The 24,094-nt window shown below is 52.8% G+C and overlaps 1 protein-coding gene across 1 annotated transcript in view; it reads left to right on the forward strand.

The window, feature by feature from the left end:
- The window catches only part of NOBOX (NOBOX oogenesis homeobox), a 215,408-nt gene that overhangs the window by 181,660 nt on the left and 9,654 nt on the right, over window positions 1–24,094 (forward strand). The window contains exon 8 of the mRNA XM_086949011.1: window positions 21,151–21,516. Within this exon, the coding sequence (XP_086805137.1) occupies window positions 21,151–21,516 (366 nt within the window). The remainder of the gene's footprint in view (window positions 1–21,150; window positions 21,517–24,094) is intronic.

A 24,094-nucleotide genomic window follows, 5' to 3' on the forward strand; every position in this document is an offset into this window, starting at 1 on the left:
CGTGGTGGTCACTTCCAGCCAGTCCTGTTTTTCCAGTGAACACTAAACATAACAGTATTTACAATGGGAAACGTGAAAGTAGTAATCCCACGAGCTGAGTGCTCCTGGCTGGTCGAACAGCACTGACGAAACGATACACTGAAGGGAGTGTTACTGCCCTGGAAAAGCCCTCTGCTGAGCAGAGGTGGAGACGACATGGGTGGTGTGGCGTCTCAGGTGCAATTTCGAGCATTTACGCCCTCACCCAAGCTTTGCAGCGTAGAAGTTCGGCATGCTTTTTGTAGGATTACCACGCCGCACAAGTATAACCGTGTAAGGAATTACACCCAGTAAAACAACTGTGTTTTGTTGCTCACCCTCTTCAGCTTTTGCAAAGAGGTGTAAAATGTGACCGGAAAATTACCCGTAATACAAAAAAAACATGCAGTAAAGTGTTTGGCAATCCCGGCACCCTCGTGTTATTCCACATTCTGGGGCTCACACTCATCCTGACGTTAAAGGGCGTGCTGGTACCTGCCGGAACCGATAATGCTGAACACGTTATTGCTGCCTCATTTTACCGGCCAACTCGGAATAGGGCCCTTGGTAGTGACACAGCATTATTCTGCAAACAACTCTACTGCACAGGTTTTCAAAGCACCAGGCAAATCATATTCTGCTATTTGTTTGCTCCCTGTCCACTAGCAACAAGGATATTTTTGAACCCCCGTTGGGCTCTTGCAGTGCCTTGATTAGGCACCTGCCTACTAATATACACTGAAAACAGTGACTCTTCACACAGGCCCCAGACTGGGAAGCCCCCCCCCCCTTCTTTTTAGCTCCAGAATAGCCCCCTGGACCAGGCACATGCTTTACAAGTCCAGTTAACATAGCATACCATAATATAAACAGCATGTGCCTGTGTACATTTGTGGGTGATAAAGTGCACGAACACTGTGGAAACTGGACTGGTGACGGGGGTTCCCCCTCCCGTGGAGCCTGCTACTCTCTTCCCCGGCACTTTGTATGAACTAAGCTTCCTTGTGTGAAGTCCTGTGCCAGCACATATTTCAGATTCATATCGTGACCCATATTCACTGAAATAATAAACATCTCTATTCAATCTCTATCTCTCTCCATCCTGTCCTCAGAGGAGTTTATGTATTTAATGATTTCCTACTCATAGCAGCCATGTGCATTCTTGCTAGCCAAGAGCACGTTATATTCTTGGACTAGAGGTTTCATTTTTTTTAACAGGTAAGTCACGTAAATACAACACATGTTGCATTACAAATGCTATACGTGTCACATTTGCGAAAGTTATAACTATTGGTATTGTAAATAACAAAGCTATTAATTTCGCTATTTTAAAAAACAAAACATAAATAAAAAATGTGTCATTTACAATACCAATAGCTCAAACTTTCCTAATGCGAGACCTATTGCATTGCAAATGCTTGTTTAAGACATGTTGTCTAGTTTTTAAAGCTATGAGGGAAAACGGCCCAAATTACTTACAAAATAAACTCTGAAAATTAACATCTTGCTGTAACTTAAGATCTAATGGAAAGGCTCTTCTAGCGATTCCACGCATCCAATGGACTCGTCTGGGAGGTAAAACTTTTTCTTTTGTAGACCCCAAATATTGGAATTCACTACCAGAAGTTCTGCGTAAGTCACCATCTTATCTGGCTTTCAGGAAAAACCTGAAAGCCTTTTTATATTGATGTCTCTTTCCGGTTTTGTTGTTCTCTGCAATTGGTCTAGGTAGCGCGGAGATGCCCCCGGGTGATTCATGCGCTTTATAAAACGCCAATAACATAACATAACAGTAGTATCGAACTCTCTTAAACGGGCTAATTCCCAAACATCAGGGGACGCTCCTCCATTAGATAAATAGTCTAAGTTAATAGACGCTTCTGGCAAGCGCGTAGCTGCTCAAGCTGCAGATCACTGATGCGTTGCAAACACGTTGGGCTTTTTAGCCAGGTACGACAGGGCACACTGGGATGAGATGGGGCAATTGCTTCAATATCGTCCAGATGAGCATAAGGCAAAAGCGCAGAATTTGATAAACGAGTGAAAACTAATTTCAAATTCTTCCATAAGGTGTGCTCTAGATGGTGATGATACTGCGGCTAGAGAGGTAAACACTAGCCTTTTTCTCAGGAGACACGCTTGGTTAAGGATCTCCGGGTTTAAGCCCAAGGTCCAATAATTAATTCGAAACACACCATTTGATAAAGAACATCTGTTTGGTCACAAGGTAGATCGGGCGTTAGAAGAAATGAAAAAGGATCCCGAAGTGGCCAAGTCCATGGGAGCACTCCAGTCTCCTTCAAGCAGAGGCACCTTATGTTGTTCCTTTTACCGAGAGGGGCCAAAACCACACCCTCAGACCCTCTGACCAGAATACCTCCACCTCCAAAGGTAACAACCAGTCCTCTCCCTCATTAGGCTTTTTTCATGGAGGTTCCATGGGAAACACTTCTAAAGGTAGGAGTAAGCGCAACATACCCCATAACTCCCCTTCCCCTAATAAGCAGTGCCTTACCCACAATTCTCCCGGACCATACCACCCCTGTTGGGGGAAGACTTCAACAATTTCTCCCCATTTGGTAATCGATAATAGCATGGGTGATTGGAATTATACAACATGGTTATTGCCTGGAGCTTACCAGCAATCCCGGAACATTCTACCTCGATCTCACAAATTGTCTCCTGAACACGTGCAATTGCTTGAACAGGAAGTGCAATCTCTCTTACTGAAAGGAGCTATATAGCCGGTTTCAGCACAGTACCAGGGCTCTGGGGTTTACTCCCTGTATTATCTGATTCCCAAAAAGGAAGATTCCCTAGGACCTATTCTGGATCTCAGAGAGTTAAACCAATATATTCTGTCAGAACACTTTCACACGCTGACCCTTCAACAGGTACTTCCACTTTTACAGAAGGCAGATTTTATGTCTACTCTTGACTTAAGATGCATATTTTCATGTTCCAATTCACCCAGCTCATCACAAATATCTCCGGTTTGTGATAGCAGGCAAGCTTTGCCAATTCAAAGTACTTCCCTTTGAAGGTGACTACTGTGCCCAGAGTATTTACCAAATGCCTGGCAGTATTCGTGGCTCATCTAAAGAGTCCACATATTCACGTCTTCCCCAACCTAGGGGACTGTCTTATCAAAGCGAGCACACTCCAAAACTGCCTACGGCATACACTCAGATCACAATATTCCTACTTCATCAACTGGGCTTTCCGGTCAATGCACAAAAATCTCACCTGCATCCTTCACACATGCAGTTTTAGCCAGGGGCCACTCTAGACACAGTCAAAGCGCTAGCCTCTCCCAATGTAGACAGAATTCACAATATTCAGGCTATCGTAATACAGTTTTAGCCCAACCAAGCCTTACCAGCCAGGGTGTTCATGCAACTTCTTGGAAGGATGGCGTCTTGCATTGCAATAGTACCTCATGCAAGACTTCACATGCGTCACCTGCAAGAGTGCTCAGCACGTCAGTGGAATCAGTTGGGGTCAATTCACTGATGTAGTGTTGGTTGATGATTGTACCCATCGCTCTCTGCAGGGGTGAGACCCACAAAAGTTGTCAAAAGGACGGCCTTTCATCGACCCGATTCCACAGATCGTGCTCACAGCAGACTCTATCTAGAGCTTCTAGCAGTCTTTCTAGGGCTCAAAGCTTCTCAAACTCACCTCATAGGCAAAACTGTCCTAGTCCGGACAGACAACATGACAGCAATGCACTATGTGCAAAAACAGGTGTGGGACACCCTCTCTCCAACTGTCACAACTCGCTCAAGCCATTTGGACTTGGGCAATCCATCACAAGATTTATCTTCTGGCTGAACACCTCTCAGGAGTGAACAATCAGATTGCTAACCTCCTTAGTATAAGGAGAGAGCAAATTCACAAGTGGAAATTCATCCCCAAGTTCTCCTTCCCTATTTTCAACAATGATTTTTTCCACAAATAGACTTGTCACCACAGCCGACAACGCAAAATGCCCAAACTTCGACTCCAGGTTCCCACACCCGCTCTCAAAGGGCAATGCTCCATGGATGAACTGCTCAGGGATATTTGCCTACACTTTTCCACCCCTCCCGCTCATTCCGTGTCTGGTTCGGATGCTCAGGCAAACATCCCTCACACTAATTCTAGTAGCTCTCTCAGGGCCCGTCAACCATGGTGCACCACCCTGTTGGAGCTGTCACTGGTTCCACATCAAAATCTACATCTCGCCTCCATTCTCCTCACACAGAACCATGCAGAAATCAGACATCCACATCCCAAAGACCTGAACTCAGCGATCTGACTCCTGAAGTTATAGAGTTTGGTTATTTTAATCTACCACCATACTGTATAAATATTCTCAAAGAAGCAAAAAAGCCTCTACAAGACCTTGCTATGCAACAAAGTGGAAAAAATGTGTTGTCTACTGCAATAACAACAAAATCAATCCTCTAGATGCTTCTATTCAAAACATTATCTTTTCTTCCTTATACTCCTAAACTGGCCTTAAGGAAAGCTGGCTTCTTATTGTCTGTGCATAGATCGCCGCCTAGTGTTGGGTCCGGAAGATTGCATATTGTTGTCCTGGAAGAGTCTTCGAAATATCACAAGATAGGTGGCTCCTCCCTCGGACTACAGTGCGCATGGGCATCCTCTCCATCCTCAGATTGTTTTTTTCCACCATTGGGTTCAGATGTACTTTCCTTTACTCGAAGTTCGGAATCGAAAAAAGTTATTCTAAAAGGCCAAAAGGCCTTAGAGTTCGTCGGTATTGTTTCGATCGGTGTAGAGAAACTTTATTTAGAGTTATCCAGCTCCGGACGTCGAATCGGGCCGCAGGGCCTTCTCGACGCCACGTGAACCGGTCGTCGATGGAACGGACTCCTTTCAAAAGATCCCCTCAATGTAACGCTAAATTTCCACATACAGACAAACACCCTGTATGTAACAGATGTCTATCCTCAGATCATAACGAAGACGACTGCCTAGCCTGTGCCCAGTTTCGATCCAAATAGACAGATCCGGAATCGAAGGGCCGCTAGGTTAATAATGCAGCAATCAGCGCCGGAGCCAGAAAATATCTTCGACGACGAGGAAGAACTTGTCGAAGCCGAAGAATCGGAGGGACAGTCCGATCAAGACTCCTAGCAAGAATCCAATTACTACGTCGACGACAAAGAAGACATCATCGAGATAGGAGTCGACAATCAAGGGATTGGAGCTGTCGAGGACAACTCCAGTGACGAAGCAGGACGAACCGTTAGTACACCGCCCACAAAAACATTACGTCGGTTCCAAAGGCTCAGGTCGCGGCATCGCCGGAAGGCCTTAGCCAAGATCTCGATACCGATTCTATAGCCCCACACTCCAGCTCGGCTAAGAATATTGAAAAAGAGCCAGCTCATAAACAGCATCAAAAACTGTTGGTATCGAAACCAAAAACAGTGGAACCGAAACCAAAACCGAATCTAATAGACAATACAGTCTTCGGACCGAACTACGTAGACCCATCGGAGTCGAACAGAAAGGTCGCCGAGCCGAAGGCCAACATACCTATACAAAATCCGAAACCGAAGGCCGTCGACTCGATAAAATCGGCTCCGACTGCCAATAAAGCAAAAGGGGTTCTTCAAGAAGGCCTCGATCCCAAAAGGGTTGTCGAACCGAAACAGAAAGTCGACAAGCCAAAAGTAGTTCCATCGAAACCTATCGAGCCGAAGCCAATCAATCCAAAGAGGGGCATTGAGCCGAAAACTCAAGGCATCGTTCCGAAACAACAGCTTCCGAAGACGCCTCAAGTTCAAAAGGGGACGATCGAACCAACTAGAAACGTCGAACCGATCAAAACATCAGTTCCAAAGAAACCAACACAGCCAAAAAACACAGTTGTACTGCCGAAGCCTTTGGGACCAATTAAATTTGGACTTCCAACTCCCCTTGACAAAACGCCAAAGACTCTTGTAACGTCAAAACTGGTCGACCCAAAGAGCAGTGTCGGACCGAAACAGTTAAAAACAAAGGCATCAGTGCAAAATACAAAAACTGCTGAAGAGGAGATCTTATACCCAGACCCCTCAGCAGAAGAACAGTCAAAACTCTATATTGACCCTAATACTGGCAAAGTTACTCTCTACAAAAGGAAAGTCAGACCAGTAACCAGTAAAGACTCCTATACTATCCCACTAAAGAAGAAAAGGGACTGCGCTACTTCCCCTATTCTATTTGAGCCTATCCATCCAGCTATGCCCAACCCATACACAGATTCACCCACACACTCAGAGGAAGAGGTGAATGATGAGGATTACATTTACCCAGTAGACCCAGCCACAACCATGGGCGGACTCAGTGGGCCCTTATAGCTCTACAACCATTCCAGATACACCTGCATACCCTCCTAAGCCTTCCCCTACAGAGGATACGGCTGCATTTAATGCACTAATAGACAGAGCAGCCCTCCATTGCAATGTAGAGATGCATGCAGACCCCATTGAGGAGGATACGGCTGCATTTAATGCACTGATAGGCAGAGCAGCCCTCCATCACAATGTAGAGATGCATGCAGACCCCGTTGAGGAGGATACGGCTGCATTTAATGCACTGATAGACAGAGCAGCCCTCCATCACAATGTAGAGATGCATGCAGACCCCATTGAGGAGGATTTCCTTTTACTTCTGCTACATCAGAAAGGTCTGTAAAAACGTTACCTATGTTGAAAGGGGTACTTAAACATGCAGGAGACATATTTAAGGAAACAACTAGGGCACGGGTCATTAACCCTAGAATTGAGAGGAAATACAGGCCAGCACCATTAGACCCCACATATATTAAGGGGCAACTGCCTCTAGATTCATTGGTTGTATCCAATGCACGTAAACGTGCAAACTCTCAAACAGGAGAAGCTCCTGCTCCAGACAAAGAGTTGAAAATTCTTGAGGCTTCAGGCAAAAGGGTAGCTGCCAAGCAGCAAACACATGGCGTATTGCAAATACGCAAGCCCTGCTAGCTAGATACGACAGGACACACTATGACACCTTAGAGACACTCCTCCAGCATTTACCTGAACCTTAGAAGGAACAGGCTGAGGAACTAGTACAGGAGGGAAAGTTAATAACTAATGCCTCCATTAAATGTGCCTTAGACGTTGCAGACACAGCTGCCAGGTCAATTAACACCAGTGTTATGCTCAGAAGACATGCGTGACTTCGTATCTCAGGTTTCAAAAATTAAGTTCAGTCCACTATATTAAATCAGCCAGTAAATCCAGATTTCTGGTTTGGTGCAACTGTCGACAACATTCTGGACAAAATGAAGAAGGACACTGAGACTGCTAAGTCGATGGGAGCCTTGCAATCCCAACAACATAGGGGCTCCTTTAGGGGCTCCTTTCGTCGCTCCAATTACAGAGGAGCTGCAAGAGGTACCTTGTCACAGCACAGCTCAAACTACAAGGGGAACACGCAAACCACCTACAACAAAAACAATAATAGAGGTGGTTACCGAGGCAATAGCAACCAGGGCAGAGGGAGAGGAGGTAATACCACCAGATCCTCTACCAACACCAAGCAGTGACTTCTTGTCGCTACCCCCAGACCACACAACACCGGTCGGGGGACGGCTTCAGCAGTTCCTACTTGCCTGGCAAAACATCACCACGGATAGGTGGGCAATACAAATTATCCAAAATGGCTATTGCCTAGAGCTCATCTCCACACCACCCAACATACCACCCGTACACCGTTCTATGTCCACAGAACATCTCAACCTATTGCAGCAAGAGGTTATCAGTATGCTGCAAAAAGGAGCCATAGAACCAGTACCAATACATCATCAGGGTACAGGGGTATACTCTCTATACTTCCTAATCCCCAAAAAGACGGGTCTCTCAGACCAATATTGGACCTCAGGCCCCTAAATCAATACATTTCCATATGCTCACTCTACAACAGGTCTTACCACTGCTGCAGCAAGGAGACTTCCTCGCAACTTTAGACCTCAAAGACGCATACTTCCATGTACCGAAACACCCGGCTCACAGGAAGTATCTCAGATTCACAATACAAGGTCAACATTACCAATTCACAGTCCTTCCTTTTGCTCTGACAACAGCCCCACGGGTGTTCACAAAATGCCTAGCGACAGTAGCTGCACATCTAAGAAGACAGCATATTCATGTCTACCTGTACCTGGACGACTGGCTAATACAAGCAAAGTCAGCCCAGCAACAACAGTACCGGGGAGCAACAGTAGATACTGTAGCAGCAAAAGCATACCCAAGCACAGCAAGGATCAACAGTATGCAACTGCTCATCCAAAAGATCAAGCCACGAGACTCGCTCTCTACACAAGTGTTTATGCAACTCATAGGCATGATGGCTTTGTGCATATTCATCGTCCCTCACGCACGACTACACATGCGTCCGCTACAACAGTGCCTAGCACAACAATGGAACCAGGCTCAAGGACAATTGAAATACCTAGTGTTGGTGACCAGTCGTGCATATAACTCTCTGCATTGGTGGAATCCACAAAACCTTTGCAAAGGTCGACTGTTCCAAGAGCCTGTACCACAGATAGTCATGACGGAGGACGCATCCCTGTTCGGATGGGGAGCCCATGCCCTTCAGTACACAGTGCAAGGCCTATGGACAACACAACAAAAGAAAATGCACATCAACTTACTAGAACTGATGGCAGTTTTTCTGGCACTGAAAGCATTCTAAATACATTTGTGCAACAAGACTGTGTTGATCCGGACGGACAACATGACGGCAATGTATTACATACAGAAGCAGGGAGGAAGACACTCTCCACAACTATCACACCTAGCTCAAAGCATGTGGAAGTGGGCCATTCAAAGAAACATTTTTCTCATGGCGGAACACCTCCCAGGCAAGGACAACCAAATAGCTGATCTGCTCAGCAGACACAGCCAACAGATGCACGAGTGAGAGATTCATCCCACAGTGCTCCAACCATACTTCCAACAGTGGGGTCAACCAGAGATAGACCTATTCGCCATAAGGGAAAACGCAAAATGCCAGTACTTTGCCGCCAGGTTCCCACATCCGCAGTCGCAGGGCAATGCGATATGGATGAACTGGTCAGGCAGATTTGCGTACGCTTTTCCTCCAGCACCACTAATACCGCTGGTTGCACGCAAACTACGCCAGCATCCAATGACACTAATCCTAGTTGCTCCAACATGGGCGAGGCAATCGTGGTACACAACATTTCTAGAACTCTCCGTGGTGCCTCATCAAACTCCATCTAAAACCCGCTCTTCTAACGCAGAGCCATGGAGACATACAGCACCCAGATCCGCAACAGCTGAACCTTGCAATCTGGCTCCTGAAGTCCTAGAGTTTGGGTACCTGAACTTACCTCCAGACTTCATGAATATTATCAAAGAGGCAAGAAAACCTGCTACCAGAGCATGTTACGCTTCAAAGTGGAAGCGTTTTGTCATTTATTGTAATAATAATGACATCAACCCATTAGATGCTTCAACACTGTTGGACCTGGCCCTGTGGCGTGGTTCCCCCCGATCCTCAGCCCCCCATTAGCTCAGCCCCGCACCCAGAAACCCCTGGTCGTCCTGTCCATGTCCGCCCAACCGCCGACGACCAGCCCCTGCATACCCCCGTACTCTTCCCCGGCCCTGCGCGCCAGACCCTGCATGGCCCCATAGGCCCACCGGAAGCCATTTTCCCTTCCCGAGATCCCCTCTCCCTGGGCCTAGAATAACCCCCAGCCCCAGCGACACTCAGGCTCCAGACACGCCAGCCCCCGCTGGGAGGGTGAGGGCTCCCCGAGTGAGATAAGACAGGGAGTTTCGATTACACCTCCGGCCTCCCCTGAGAGACTGGTTTTTGTCACACCTCTGGCCAACCCCTGGGAGCCGGTTTCAATCACACCTCTGGCCTCCCCGAGTGCAGGCTCCAAACCCTGCTGGGCGTCTGGGAATTCCCGGACACATCCTCAAAGAGATCAAAGGGCCAACCGCCGGACCTCACCAACAACCAGCCCCCCAAGGCCTAAGACCTCCACCTGCGAGGGTCCGGACATCAAAGGGCCACTGGACTATATCAAGGCCCGCCCAAGAACTAGCGGGCAGTTCTATCCTGGACAGGAAAGCCCTGCTGATCTGATCGCGGCTGACCCTTGGGGAAAACTGAACTTTGGAACCCTTCGAGCCCTGCTGACGCTGTCGGGGCTCTTCATCGTATCTGTGGAACCGGAACATCAGAGCCCTGCTGACCTCGTCGCGGCTCGATCTTGAACCTTAAAGATCTGCATCGAACATCCTGAGCCCTGCTGATGTGGTCGCGGCTCCTCAAGAACTATCCTCCGGATCGAGCCCTGCTGACTTCGTCGCGGCTCGAGGAGTACTCTGGTCTGGCTAGACCATCGACGCTACCAACCCGAACTGAGTTGACCTGAAGTGAGTAGGACATCCAGTGCAATTATCATCTCCCGTATCCCCCCGGCTCCAGGATTGAGAGCTGTGCGCAGGGTACGCATCGTACTGGCCAAACAACTAAGACTGTCCCGCTTCCCTGTTACCCGAATCTCAGAGACTTTACGATCTCTCGATCACCTGTAAAGAAGAGTGTTGATTCCTTTTCCTGTTCATAATGAACGTATTACTGAAAACCTACAGGGTGGTGTCTGTTCGTAAGTGTGGTGTGATCTCAGTGTGTACGATTCATTACTCGAAGTCCTCCCGAGTGGGGATCTCTCTCTAAGGCTCGGCATTATTGGCAGGAGAGGTGGGTCACGGAGCCGTTGGGTAGACATAACCTGACCTCTGAGGCCGCCCCTTCTAACAAACACAAAACATCATTTGCTATCTTTTGCACTTACATCGTTGCAATTTAGCTTATTCATCTATACGAATACACTTAGCTGCCATAGCAGCTTATCTTCAAAACAGACAGCATCTTTCTCTGTTTCGAGTGTCAGCAATTAAAGCATTCATAGAGGGACTCAAACGAATCATTCCTCCAAAACACCCACCTTCACCAGTCTGGAACCTAAACATTGTTTTAACCAGACTGATGGGACCACCATTTGAGCCGTTACATTCATGTGAATTACAATTTCTAACATGGAAGGTGGCTTTTCTGGTAGCGATTACTTCGCTTAGAAGAGTTAGCGAGCTGCAAGCCCTAACTATTCAAGAGCCATTTTTCCAAATACATGCAAATAGGGTGGTGCTTAGAACCAACCCTAAATTCATGCCAAAGGTGGTATTTCACTTTCATATCAATCAGACAATAGAACTGCCAGTGTTCTTTCCAAATCCACAGTCAGTACCTGAAAGAGCACTACATACACTAGATGTCAAAAGAGCTCTTCTTTACTACATTTGACAGAACTAAGGATTTTAGGAAAACTAAACAATTGTTTGTTGCCTTTTCACCACAACACAAAGGCAACCCAATTTCAAAATCCGGGTTAGCCAGATGGATCGTTAAGTGCATTCAAATATGTTATCAATAAGCAAAACGCACCTTAACAGTTCCCCCAAGAGCGCATTCTACACGCAAACTAGGGGCATCTATGGCTTTCCTAGGAAACATTCCTCTAGAGGAAATATGTAGAGCAGCCACATGGTCTACCATACATACCTTCGCAAAACACTACTGTGTAGATGTACATTCCAAACCGCAAGCTGCTGTAGGACAGGCTGTTCTAAAAACTCTTTTTCAAACTGCTGCAGCTGGCACAGGTATCTATTTTTGGAGCAATAATCAACAAGGAATAATCATACTCTAAATAGCTAGTATGTCTTTTGTGCAGCCGGACAAGAATTTATTTTTAAAATAAAGAAGAAATTACGGAGTTATTTCAAACATAAGATGTTGGACAGGCCACGTGAAAGGCTTGCTCCCTCCCCGCACGACCAGGCCCGAGCCCGGCTCTCCAGGTGTTACACGCAACAACCACCCGTTTCCCGTCTCATATGGGACCCCTGCCCCTGAACATCTCCACATCATGGGCCCGATTCCCTACCGGCCCTCTCGCCCGGCCTGGGCGCCATCTTGGACACAGCACCACGAGGCCGCGTGGCCTCCGATCGACCCTAACCCTGGGCCTGGCCAGGCCCTGACATCCCGGCACCACCATCCACCCAGGAGGTGAGCGGACTACTTGGCAGGTCAATGGGAGAAAGAGGTGTCGATGGTTCTCCCCCGCCAGGTGCCGATCGCCCCCAGCTCCCCCAGGCGCTGGCTCCACCCCCCTGCTGGGTGTCTGGACTCCCTCATCCCGGACCTCCCGACCTCCAAGTGCGAGGGTCCGGACATCAAAGGGCGCCAGACCTATAACTGGGGCAGCTCCAGAGCAGGAAGGCAGTTGTATCCTGGAGTCGAGAGACGCAGTGAAGAACTCATCCTTGACGGACTACTGGCGCTGCCGTAGCCCTGCCTTGTGAACTATCGACCTGCCTGCTGGCGCTGCCGCAACCTTCTGAAACCTTCATCGTCGTCGGGACCTGCTGGCGTGGCCGCGGACCGTTTGTAACCACCACCTTCATCGGGACCTGCTGGCTCCGCCGCGGACCGTCGCTACCTTCAACCATCCCGGGACCTGCTGGCTCCGCCGCGGCCCGATCATCTAGAACGCCGAGCTCGAGGATTGTGAGCTATCCATCTATCACCATATCCACCAGATTGGTAACAAGACTGTCCCGCTACCCCCTTTCCCAACCAAGAGACTAGAACCGAGGGGACCCCTGAGTCCAGACCTCCTTGTACCATTTCACCGTACTTAAAGAATTGCTTATAAAGAACGTTAAACCTTATCCTTGTGTGGTGTACATCTGCGGGGGGGAAGTTACTTGTCTGTACGATCGCTGGAGACGGCTCTCCCCGGAGACCTCTCCCCTTGTCCTCGGCCGACCCTCCCGGTCCGTCTAACATTGGTGGCCAGCGGCGCGATCCGAATCAACATTTAATCGTACAGAGAGTAGCTCACCCCACGACAAAACCACAATGTCAACCAAAGAGAGCGGATCCACCGAGAAATTCCAGATGGAGAAATTGGAAGAATACAGCCATCGTGAGTTGAAACAATTCTGCATTGAACTAGGTATCGCTACCACCGGTCTGAGTACTAAAGACGATTTCAAGCACGCCATTGAGTCATGGGCAGAAACCGGGGCCGTCAGACCCCCGGACCAAAATGTCGCAGCAGCAGAGAAAAACACCACGGCTCCCGAGGAGCGAAGAACGGGTCTCTCGCAAGATGAGATCCAAGAACGAGAAAGAAGCCGACTACATGAACTAGAAATGGCCCGGCTCAAAATGGATGGCGAACTCAAATTAGCCGAACAAAAACTGAACCTGGAACATCTGCGGCTCCGAGAAGAACGGGAAGAGAACAGAGACAAAGAGAGCTCGAAGAGAAGAGACTGGCGTATGAACACGAGCGCAAACTAGCCGAGATAGACTTACGCAAGCAGAACAAAGAATTAGGGGTGCCCGAGCAACCGTGCACCCCGGGAGCAACAGAAAAGAAGGTACACATCCCCAAGGATGTCGTTCGAGAATATTTCCGAGATGACGACATACAGCAATGGTTCAAGGCCTACGAGATCGCTATGACCTCCCACCGGATCGATCGAAGCGACTGGGGAGCCGGTCTATGGGGGAGGTTCGTCATTGAGGGCCGCGATGCCCTGTTACAGCTCCCAGACCATCTGATGACCTCCTATGACCACATGAAAGCTACCCTCCTCACCCGCTATGGGCTCACACCCGAAATGTACCGCCAGAGGTTCCGAGACTGCACCCGGATCCCGGGTACAACTTGGGTGGAGTACGTGAACTATTTCAGCCGAGCCTTCGAGGGTTGGATCAAAGGAAGCAATGTAACGACCTACGAGCAACTCTTCAATCTCATGGTATGGGAGCATCTATCATACAACTGCTTCGTCGAGCTCAGGCAGCACCTCCTCGACAGTAAATTGACTGATCCACGGCAGCTCGCCGCCGAGGCTGACCGGTGGGAAATTACCCGAGTGGGCCGAAATGGGTCACATGAACAGAACCGGAACAACCAAGGTCAGAACCGTCCCGAGGAGGAGGAGGGGGCCAGGGATGAGGAAGAGACAACGCCCCGGCCGCTCCCGCTACCAGCACCCCACCCCCGGCCAACCGGGGCAACACCCCGGCGCGCCCGGGGTACAGAGCCAATGTCACGTGTCACCGATGCCAGCGAGTCGGCCACTACGCAAACGACACAAATTGTCCACAGAGCCAGACTCCGAGACCCCGCCAGATGGCTGCCGCCGCCCTGGGGGAAGAACAAATCTCCGAAGAACACGAGGAATGTGAGCAAGGACACCAAGAATGGGAACCAGCCGCCATGGTTCTAGCGTGCCTAGGGGGAAAAGACATGGTCCCGCGGGTCCCCCTACCCGCCAACACCCGGAAGTACAGTCAGTGGGTGAACATTAATGGACGCAGGGCCGAAGCCCTACGTGACACCGGGGCCAGTGTAACAGCCGTCCGCTGTCACCTGGTGACCCCAGAACAGATCCTGCCGAACGTTCTCTGCCCTGTCTGTTCAGCCGACAATTCGGAGAGTCTATGTCGGATGGCCTGCGTCCCCTTCGAGTGGGGAGGAGTCTCCGGCATGTTGAAAGTGACGGTCCGAGATGATGCCCCCGTAGACTGTCTCCTGGGAAATGATCTTGAGAGTTCCCCGTGGGCCGCCGTAGAGAGAAGAGAGCACCTGGGGATGTTGGGCATCCCGGACTGGGCGTGCGTAACCACCCGGTCCATGGCTGCCCGTGCCATCCCCCGACCCGAAGAACCTGAATGGCCGGCACCTCCTCCCCCGGTCGCTCCAGTAGAAGACACCGACCGTGCCGTCCCCCCAGAAAAAACTCCCGAGGGGCTCGCTCAGCCTCAGGACCTTCCCGGCCTGGCTCAGTGGCGTCAGGAGGGGGGGCCCACCCAGGAACAGTTTCGCCACGAGCAGGATACCTGTCCCTCCCTCGAGGGACTCCGCCAACAAGCCCTCACCCAGAGCGCAGGGGATACCTCCGGAACCCATTGGGTCTATTGGGACAACGACCTGTTGTACAGCGAACAGAGAATCGCGGAGTTAGGGGCCAGTCGAGTGCTAGTGGTGCCCCTCCGCTTTAGAGACTTCTTGCTAAACCTGGCCCACGATGTCCCCCTGGCTGGTCACCTGGGTCAGGACAAAACCTACAGTCGCCTGGTGACCCACTTTTTCTGGCTCAAGATGAGGAACGACGAACTCCAGCACTGCCGGTCTTGCCCCACGTGCCAGGCCAGCGGGAAGAGCGGCCGCAAGCTTAAAGCACCTCTGCAACCTTTCCCAGTGGTCACCACCCCGTTCGAGAGGGTGGGGATAGACATTGTGGGGCCCCTGGACCCCCGTACAGCACAAGGACATCGGTTCATCCTGGTACTGGTGGACCACGCCACCCGCTACCCCGAGGCTGTTCCCCTGCGAACTGTGACAGCCCCAGTAGTCGGCCGGGCCTTGATGGGGATCTTCTCCCGGGTGGGCTTCCCCCGAGAAGTCGTCAGCGACCGGGGCACAAACTTTATTTCAAAATACATGAAGTCCCTCTGGCAACAGTGTGGGGTCACCTACCGGTTCACGACCCCCTATCACCCTCAAGGAAACGGACTAGTTGAGCGGTTCAACAGCACGCTCAAAGGGATGATTGGGGGGTTGGAAGAGCCCCTCCGTCGCCAGTGGGATGTGCTACTGCCGTGCCTCCTCTTTGCCTATCGAGAAGTCCCCCAGAAGTCCCTCGGCTTCAGCCCGTTCGAACTCTTATATGGACACCCTGTGCGAGGGCCGCTCAGCCTAGTCAAAGAAGGTTGGGAAATGCCCCCTCTGAAGAACCCTCCAGATGTTTTCAAGTACCTCCTGACCCTCCGCAACCAGACCAGACGGTTCAGAGAAATGGCAAAAGCAAACTTGGAGGCCAGTCAGGAAGACATGAAAAGGTGGTACGATCAAAATGCCTCCTCCATCGAATTTGAACCCGGCCAACAAGTGTGGGTGATGTCTCCCACCGAACCATGCGCCTTGCAAGACAAGTGGACAGGGCCCTTCAAAGTGGTCGAGCGCAAGAGCCCTGTCACCTATCTCATCGATATGGAATCTTCACGGAACCCCCTCCGGGTCCTCCACGCCAATAGACTAAAACCCCACTTTGTGCGGTCAGAGCTCAGCCTCCTGATGGCAACAGACAACGGAGCCGAGGAGGACTCCGAACCACTCCCTGACCTCCTACGGACTCGGGAGAAGGACGGCTCCGTGGACGGGGTCCGACTCTCGGAGGCCCTCACCCTGGAACAGCGCCAAGGCTGCCGAGACCTCCTACTTCAGTTCGCCACCCTGTTCTCCCTCACCCCAGGGGTCACCCCCTGGTGCTTACACGACGTGGACACTGGAGACAGTCCCCCTATCCGCCATCGGGCCTACCGCATACCAGATCGGGTACGGGCCTGCATCCAAGAGGAGGTGGCCAAGATGCTCACGCTCGGGGTCATCGAGCCCTCAGACAGCCCCTGGGCCAGCCCAGTGGTACTGGTCCCCAAAGCGGCCGCCCCCGGCACCACTCCTGAGCTCCGGTTCTGCGTCGACTACCGGGGCTTGAATGCGGTCACCAGAACCGACGCACACCCCATTCCCCGAGCAGATGAACTAATCGACCGCATGGGAGCTGACCGCTACCTCAGCATCTTCGACCTGACAGCGGGCTACTGGCAGATCGGTCTCACACCCCGGGCCCAAGAACGATCTGCCTTCTCCACCCCTGATGGCCACTACCACTTCAAGGTCATGCCATTCGGCATGAAGAATGCCCCAGCAACATTTCAGCGGCTAGTAAACCAGGTCCTGGCGGGACTCGAAGAATTCAGCGCCGCCTACCTGGACGATATCGCTGTGTACAGCCGCCACTGGTCCGACCACCTCCACCACCTCCGAGAGGTGCTACAGGCCCTCCAACGAGCCGGCCTCACGATCAAGGCCAGCAAATGCCAAATTGGCCAGGGGTCCGTGACCTATCTCGGGCACCAGGTGGGAAGCGGTCTGGTGGCTCCGCTGCAACTCAAGATCGCTGCCATCCAGTCTTGGCAGCCCCCCATCACCCAGACCGAGGTCCGCGCCTTCTTGGGACTCACAGGCTACTACCGGCGGTTCGTGAGGGACTATGGCAACATTGTGGGGCCCCTCACGGAACTCACATCCAAAAACCAACCAAAGAAGGTCAACTGGACCCCAGACTGTCAAGCGACCTTCGAGAAGCTGAAGGCCGCCATGTGCTCCGCCCCTGTGCTCCAGGCCCCCGACTACAGTCGGGAATTTATCGTCCAAACGGATGCCTCCGACCATGGCATTGGGGCAGTCCTTTCCCAGCTGAACCCCGAAGGACTTCACCAGCCAGTGGCTTTCATCAGCAGACGGCTCCTGGCCCGAGAACAACGCTGGAGCACCATCGAGAGGGAGGCCTTCGCCGTGGTGTGGGCCCTCAAAAAGCTCCGGCCTTATCTCTTCGGTACCCACTTCCGGGTACAGACCGATCATCGGCCCCTGCAGTGGCTAATGCAGATGCGGGGGGAAAACCCGAAACTATTGCGTTGGTCCATCTCCCTGCAGGGGATGGACTTCACTGTGGAACATCGACCCGGGCAAGACCACGCCAACGCAGATGGCCTGTCACGCTTTTTCCGCCTCGACGAAGAGAGTCCCCAAGAGGATGGGTGACTCTCCCCGCCTTCAGCTGGGGGGGACGCATGTTGGACAGGCCACGTGAAAGGCTTGCTCCCTCCCCGCACGACCAGGCCCGAGCCCGGCTCTCCAGGTGTTACACGCAACAACCACCCGTTTCCCGTCTCATATGGGACCCCTGCCCCTGAACATCTCCACATCATGGGCCCGATTCCCTACCGGCCCTCTCGCCCGGCCTGGGCGCCATCTTGGACACAGCACCACGAGGCCGCGTGGCCTCCGATCGACCCTAACCCTGGGCCTGGCCAGGCCCCGACATCCCGGCACTACCATCCACCCAGGAGGTGAGCGGACTACTTGGCAGGTCAATGGGAGAAAGAGGTGTTGATGGTTCTCCCCCGCCAGGTGCCGATCGCCCCCAGCTCCCCCAGGCGCTGGCTCCACCCCCCTGCTGGGTGTCTGGACTCCATCATCCCGGACCTCCCGACCTCCAAGTGCGAGGGTCCGGACATCAAAGGGCGCCAGACCTATAACTGGGGCAGCTCCAGAGCAGGAAGGCAGTTGTATCCTGGAGTCGAGAGACGCAGTGAAGAACTCATCCTTGACGGACTACTGTCGCTGCCGTAGCCCTGCCTTGCGAACTATCGACCTGCCTGCTGGCGCTGCCGCAACCTTCTGAAACCTTCATCGTCGTCGGGACCTGCTGGCGTGGCCGCGGACCGTTTGTAACCACCACCTTCATCGGGACCTGCTGGCTCCGCCGCGGACCGTCGCTACCTTCAACCATCCCGGGACCTGCTGGCTCCGCCGCGGCCCGATCATCTAGAACGCTGAGCTCGAGGATTGTGAGCTATCCATCTATCACCATATCCACCAGATTGGTAACAAGACTGTCCCGCTACCCCCTTTCCCAACCAAGAGACTAGAACCGAGGGGACCCCTGAGTCCAGACCTCCTTGTACCATTTCACCGTACTTAAAGAATTGCTTATAAAGAACGTTAAACCTTATCCTTGTGTGGTGTACATCTGTGGGGGGGAAGTTACTTGTCTGTACGATCGCTGGAGACGGCTCTCCCCGGAGACCTCTCCCCTTGTCCTCGGCCGACCCTCCCGGTCCGTCTAACATAAGATAACAAGTGGGCACAGCCGTGACCCACAAAACATTGAGACACAACAACGAACATAGAATGGCCGAAGGGCACGGTGAGATATGTCTGTGCATATGTTAGAAGTTTTTACAGACTTTAGTCATTACTGTCTCCACCATTGCACATTACAATATTGTTTAATCATATTGCATATGGCGTGTGGGTGTCGACGACGTTTCAATGCCAGCACTAGATACAAGGCATCATCTTCAGGACTTTTGAATCAGTCATAGTTGTATTAAATTTTTACAGTTACACATTGCTTTAATCGCATTACATGAAAGTTTGCAGTCCCGCTCAGGATATGAGAATTATGGGTCTAAGCAGGTGCGGAATCGCACGTTTTGATAGGCAGGAGCACAATGGCCTGTCCGGCTGTAAACGCCATATGCAATATGATTAAACAATATAGTCCGAGGGAGGAGCCACCTATCTCGTGATGCTTCGAAGACTCTTCCAGGACAACAATGTGCGGTCATCCGGACCCAACACTAGGCGGCGATCTATGCACAGATATGAATGTCAGCAGCCCTACATGCCAAGAACAGATGCATACTGGTAAGTAGCATATTCCATACACTAGAAATTGTCTACAAAAAAACAAATGAACATAAAAAACGTAGGCACTGTTCGCCAGCTGCTCCAAGTAAGGTATTTCCCTTCTTTCTGTAGTCAAAGCGAGCCCCTCTGATGACTCTTCTGCAATTACATGTTTTACTTTTTTCTTTTATATTTGAAAGATCAGAATGACTGTTGCAAATCTTTTCCAAAACCAACCTCTCCAGCCAATGGCAACACTCCTTTCGCTGGCCAATGAGAGTACAGTTCCTGATCCAGTCAGCTCCATGTTTGCATTCTTTGCTTGAAAACCACTCCTCCAGTTTACTTGCTCAAAGCTCCTGTCTGGCTGCCGCCAGAGGTATCTCACAAAAACCTGCATCAGAGCTCCTGTGGGGCTCTTGTTCCTTCTCCTTCCTCAGCTATCTTTGCCCCTGTCCTGTGAGGCTCCTGTTCCTTCCCCAGCTCTCTTTGGCCCTGTCCTGTGGGGTTCTTGTTCCTTCCTCAGCTCTCTTTGGCCCTGTCCTGTGGGGTTCTTGTTCCTTCCTCAGCTCTCTTTGCCCCTGTCCTGTGGGGTTCTTGTTCCTTCCTCAGCTCTCTTTGCTCCTGTCCTGTGGGGCTCTTGTTCCTTCCTCAGCTCTCTTTGCCCCTGTGGGGTTCTTGTTCCTTCCTCAGCTCTCTATGGCCCTGTCCTGTGGGGTTCTTGTTCCTTCCTCATCTCTCTTTGGCCCTGTCCTGTGGGGTCCTTGTTCCTTTCTCAGCTCTCTTTGCCCCTGTGGGGTTCTTGTTCCTTCCTCAGCTCTCTTTGCCCCTGTCCTGTGGGGTTCTTGTTCCTTCCTCAGCTCTCTTTGCCCCTGTCCTGTGGAGCTCTTGTTCCTTCCTCAGCTCTCTTTGCCCCTGGGGGGCTCTTGTTTATTCCCCAGCTCTCTTTGCCCCTGTGTGCCCCTGGCCTTCTCTTTCCTCCTCCTCTCTCACTGCCCTCCTCATCACCTTTCCTTATCTCATTCTTTGCCCCTGTGTCAAAGCCCCTGTGGGCTCTTGTTCCTTCCTCATCTCTCTTTGGCCCTGTCCTGTGGGGTCCTTGTTCCTTTCTCAGCTCTCTTTGCCCCTGTGGGGTTCTTGTTCCTTCCTCAGCTCTCTTTGCCCCTGTCATGTGGGGTTCTTGTTCCTTCCTCAGCTCTTTGCCCCTGTCCTGTGGAACTCTTGTTCCTTCCTCAGCTCTCTTTGCCCCTGGGGGGCTCTTGTTTATTCCCCAGCTCTCTTTGCCCCTGTGTGCCCCTGGCCTCCTCTTTCCTCCTCCTCTCTCACTGCCCTCCTCTTCACCTTTCCTTATCTCATTCTTTGCCCCTGTGTCAAAGCTCCTGTGGGCTCTTGTTCCTTCCTCATCTCTCTTTGGCCCTGTCCTGTGGGGTCCTTGTTCCTTTCTCAGCTCTCTTTGCCCCTGTGGGGTTCTTGTTCCTTCCTCAGCTCTCTTTGCCCCTGTCCTGTGGGGTTCTTGTTCCTTCCTCAGCTCTCTTTGCCCCTGTCCTGTGGAACTCTTGTTCCTTCCTCAGCTTTCTTTGCCCCTGGGGGGCTCTTATTTATTCCCCAGCTCTCTTTGCCCCTGTGTGCCCCTGGCCTCCTCTTTCCTCCTCCTCTCTCACTCCACTCCTCTTCACCTTTCCTTATCTCATCCTTTGCCCCTGTCTTGGTTTCCCCAGGGAGCATAGCTGCCTTCCAGGCTGTACCATGGACTGACCTCTACATTCAACGGGCCCCGTTCACTAGCCAGCTGTGCCAACGGGGCGCACAGTTTGCAGGGCCAAGCTGTCGGTACTCCGCAGACCACGGACTCTACACTCAGGCGGCCACTGGCCCCGCGCACCCCGTGCCACGCTTCTTTCCACTGCTGAAGGGAAACACATCTGCAGTGACGGATACAGCGCCCACGATGCAGGCAACCCACCCAAGAACAACGCAAGCCCAGAGCACTTACCAGGCCCAGCATGGGCAGCTGGCAGAGTACAGCATCGCTGATGCAGAGAAGGCTGGTGCCCAGGCCACCCAGGAGGGCGAGGCCACGGCTGGTGAGTGCCTCAACTGCAGGTATCAACAGAGGGTGCGGTAAGATGTGGGTCCTTCCAGCTGTGGGAGGGTCACTCACATCTGCCAGGTGTCAACAGAGGATGATGAGATGTGGGTCCTTCCAGCCATGGGGGGTGGGGGGGTCACTCACATCTGCATCTTGTCTTCTCGTCCCCAAGCCAGCAGCTGTTGGATGAGGGGTGTGGTCTTTCCACAACCCTGTATCATCAGAGTCTTGTCCAAAGTGAGACCTGTGGTTGTAGCTTCGGGCATGTTTCTGCAAATGTGATTATCAAATAAGGTGCACTAAAGTCAGAAGGAAGGAGGGATGGTGACCCTATATCATCTCATTACATTGCAGAACGAACGCCTGTAGGTTTATATAGGAACTCGCGCCCTCGGATTCTTAGTGGCCTGCTCCATCACTCTCCCAGAATGATAGTTCACCAGGATGGGCCCCCTACCTGAGGAGCTCTTGATATTGTTATGGATCAGGTGAGAAAATCCCCTCGGGATCCCCCGAGATTAAAAGCTGCCCCTTGTTCTCCCTGGGGGTGCCGGTGTCACTGGTCCAAACGTCTTTCATGTGCTCATGTGCAAAGTCAATCTGCATGTGAGAAATATGAAGCAGGCGATGACGTGTCTCTTTCGGTGCATGCAATGGAGACTGAGATCTCTCTGCGACATAATGTCCTGCCACCCCTACCAGCACCCCACCACCCCCATCCCGAGACCTGGCTCATGCACCGCTCCCACCCCTAGGCCAACCTCACGCATCACTCCTATCCCTGTGCCTGGCTCATGTACCACTCGCATCCCTTGGCCCAGCTCATGCACCGCTCGACCGCTCCCATTCCTAGGCCCGGCTCATGCACCGCTCCCATCCCTGGGCCCGGCTCATGCACCGCTCCCATCCCTGGGCCCTGCTCATGCACCGCTCCCATCCCTAGGCCCTGCTCACGCATCACTCCCATCCCTAGGCCCGGCTCATGCACCGCTCCCATCCCTAGGCCCGACTCATGCACCGCTCCCATCCCTGGGCCCGGCTCATGCACCGCTCCCATCCCTGGGCCCAGCTCATGCACCGCTCCCATCCCTATGCCAAGCTCACGCATCACTCCCATCCCTGAGCCTGGCTCATGTACCACTCGCATCCCTTGGCCCAGCTCATGCACCGCTCCACCGCTCCCATCCCTAGGCCAAGCTCACGCATCACTCCCATCCCTGGGCCTGGCTCATGTACCACTCGCATCCCTTGGCCCAGCTCATGCACCGCTCCACCGCTCCCATCCCTAGGCCCGGCTCATGCACCACTCCTGTCCCTGGGCCCGGCTCATACACCGCTCCCATCCCTGAGCCCGGCTCATGCACCGCTCCCATCCCTGGGCCCGGCTCATGCACCGCTCCCATCCCTGGGCCCGGCTCATGCACCGCTCCCATCCCTGGGCCCAGCTCATACACCACTCCCATCCCTGGGCCCGGCTCATGCACCACTCCCATCCCTGAGCCCGGCTCATGCACCGCTCCCATCCCTGGGCCCGGCTCATGCACCGCTCCCATCCCTGGGCCCGGCTCATGCACCGCTCCCATCCCTGGGCCCAGCTCATGCACCGCTCCCATCCCTATGCCAAGCTCACGCATCACTCCCATCCCTGAGCCTGGCTCATGCACCGCTCCCATCCCTAGGCCCGACTCATGCACCGCTCCACCGCTCCCATCCCTAGGCCCGGCTCACGCACCACTCCCATCCCTGGGCCCGGCTCATGCACCGCTCCCCCACTCCCATCCCAAGGCCCGGCTCGTGCACCGCTCCCATCCCTGGGCCCAGCTCATACACCACTCCCATCCCTGGGCCCGGCTCATGCACAGCTCCCATCCCTATGCCAAGCTCACGCATCACTCCCATCCCTGAGCCTGGCTCATGCACCGCTCCCATCCCTAGGCCCGACTCATGCACCGCTCCACCGCTCCCATCCCTAGGCCCGGCTCACGCACCACTCCCATCCCTGGGCCCGGCTCATGCACCGCTCCACCACTCCCATCCCAAGGCCCGGCTCGTGCACCACTCCCATCCCTGGGCCTGGCTCATGCACCACTCCACCACTCCTATCCCTGGGCCTGGCTCATGCACCACTCCACCACTCCCATCCCTGGGCCTGGCTCATGCACCGCTCCACCGCTCCCATCCCTAGGCCTGGCTCATGCACTGCTCCCATCCCTAGGCCAAGCTCACGCATCACTCCAATCCCTAGGCCCGGCTCATACACCGCTCCCATCCCTAGGCCAAGCTCACGCATCACTCCAGTCACTTGGCCCGGCTCATGCACCGCTCCCATCCCTAGGCCCGGCTCACGCACCTCTCCAATCACTTGGCCCGGCTCATGTACCGCTCCCATCCCTGGGCCTGGCTCATACACCACTCCCATCCCTAGGCCAAGCTCACGCATCACTCCCATCCCTAGGCCCGGCTCATGCACCGCTCCCATCCCTGGGCCCGGCTCATACACCGTTCCCATCCCTGGGCCCGGCTCATGCGCCGCTCCCATCCCTGGGCCCGGCTAATGCACCGCTCTCATCCCT

Source organism: Lissotriton vulgaris, unplaced genomic scaffold, assembly GCF_964263255.1.
Source record: "Lissotriton vulgaris unplaced genomic scaffold, aLisVul1.2 SCAFFOLD_352, whole genome shotgun sequence".
NCBI lineage: Eukaryota > Metazoa > Chordata > Amphibia > Caudata > Salamandridae > Lissotriton > Lissotriton vulgaris.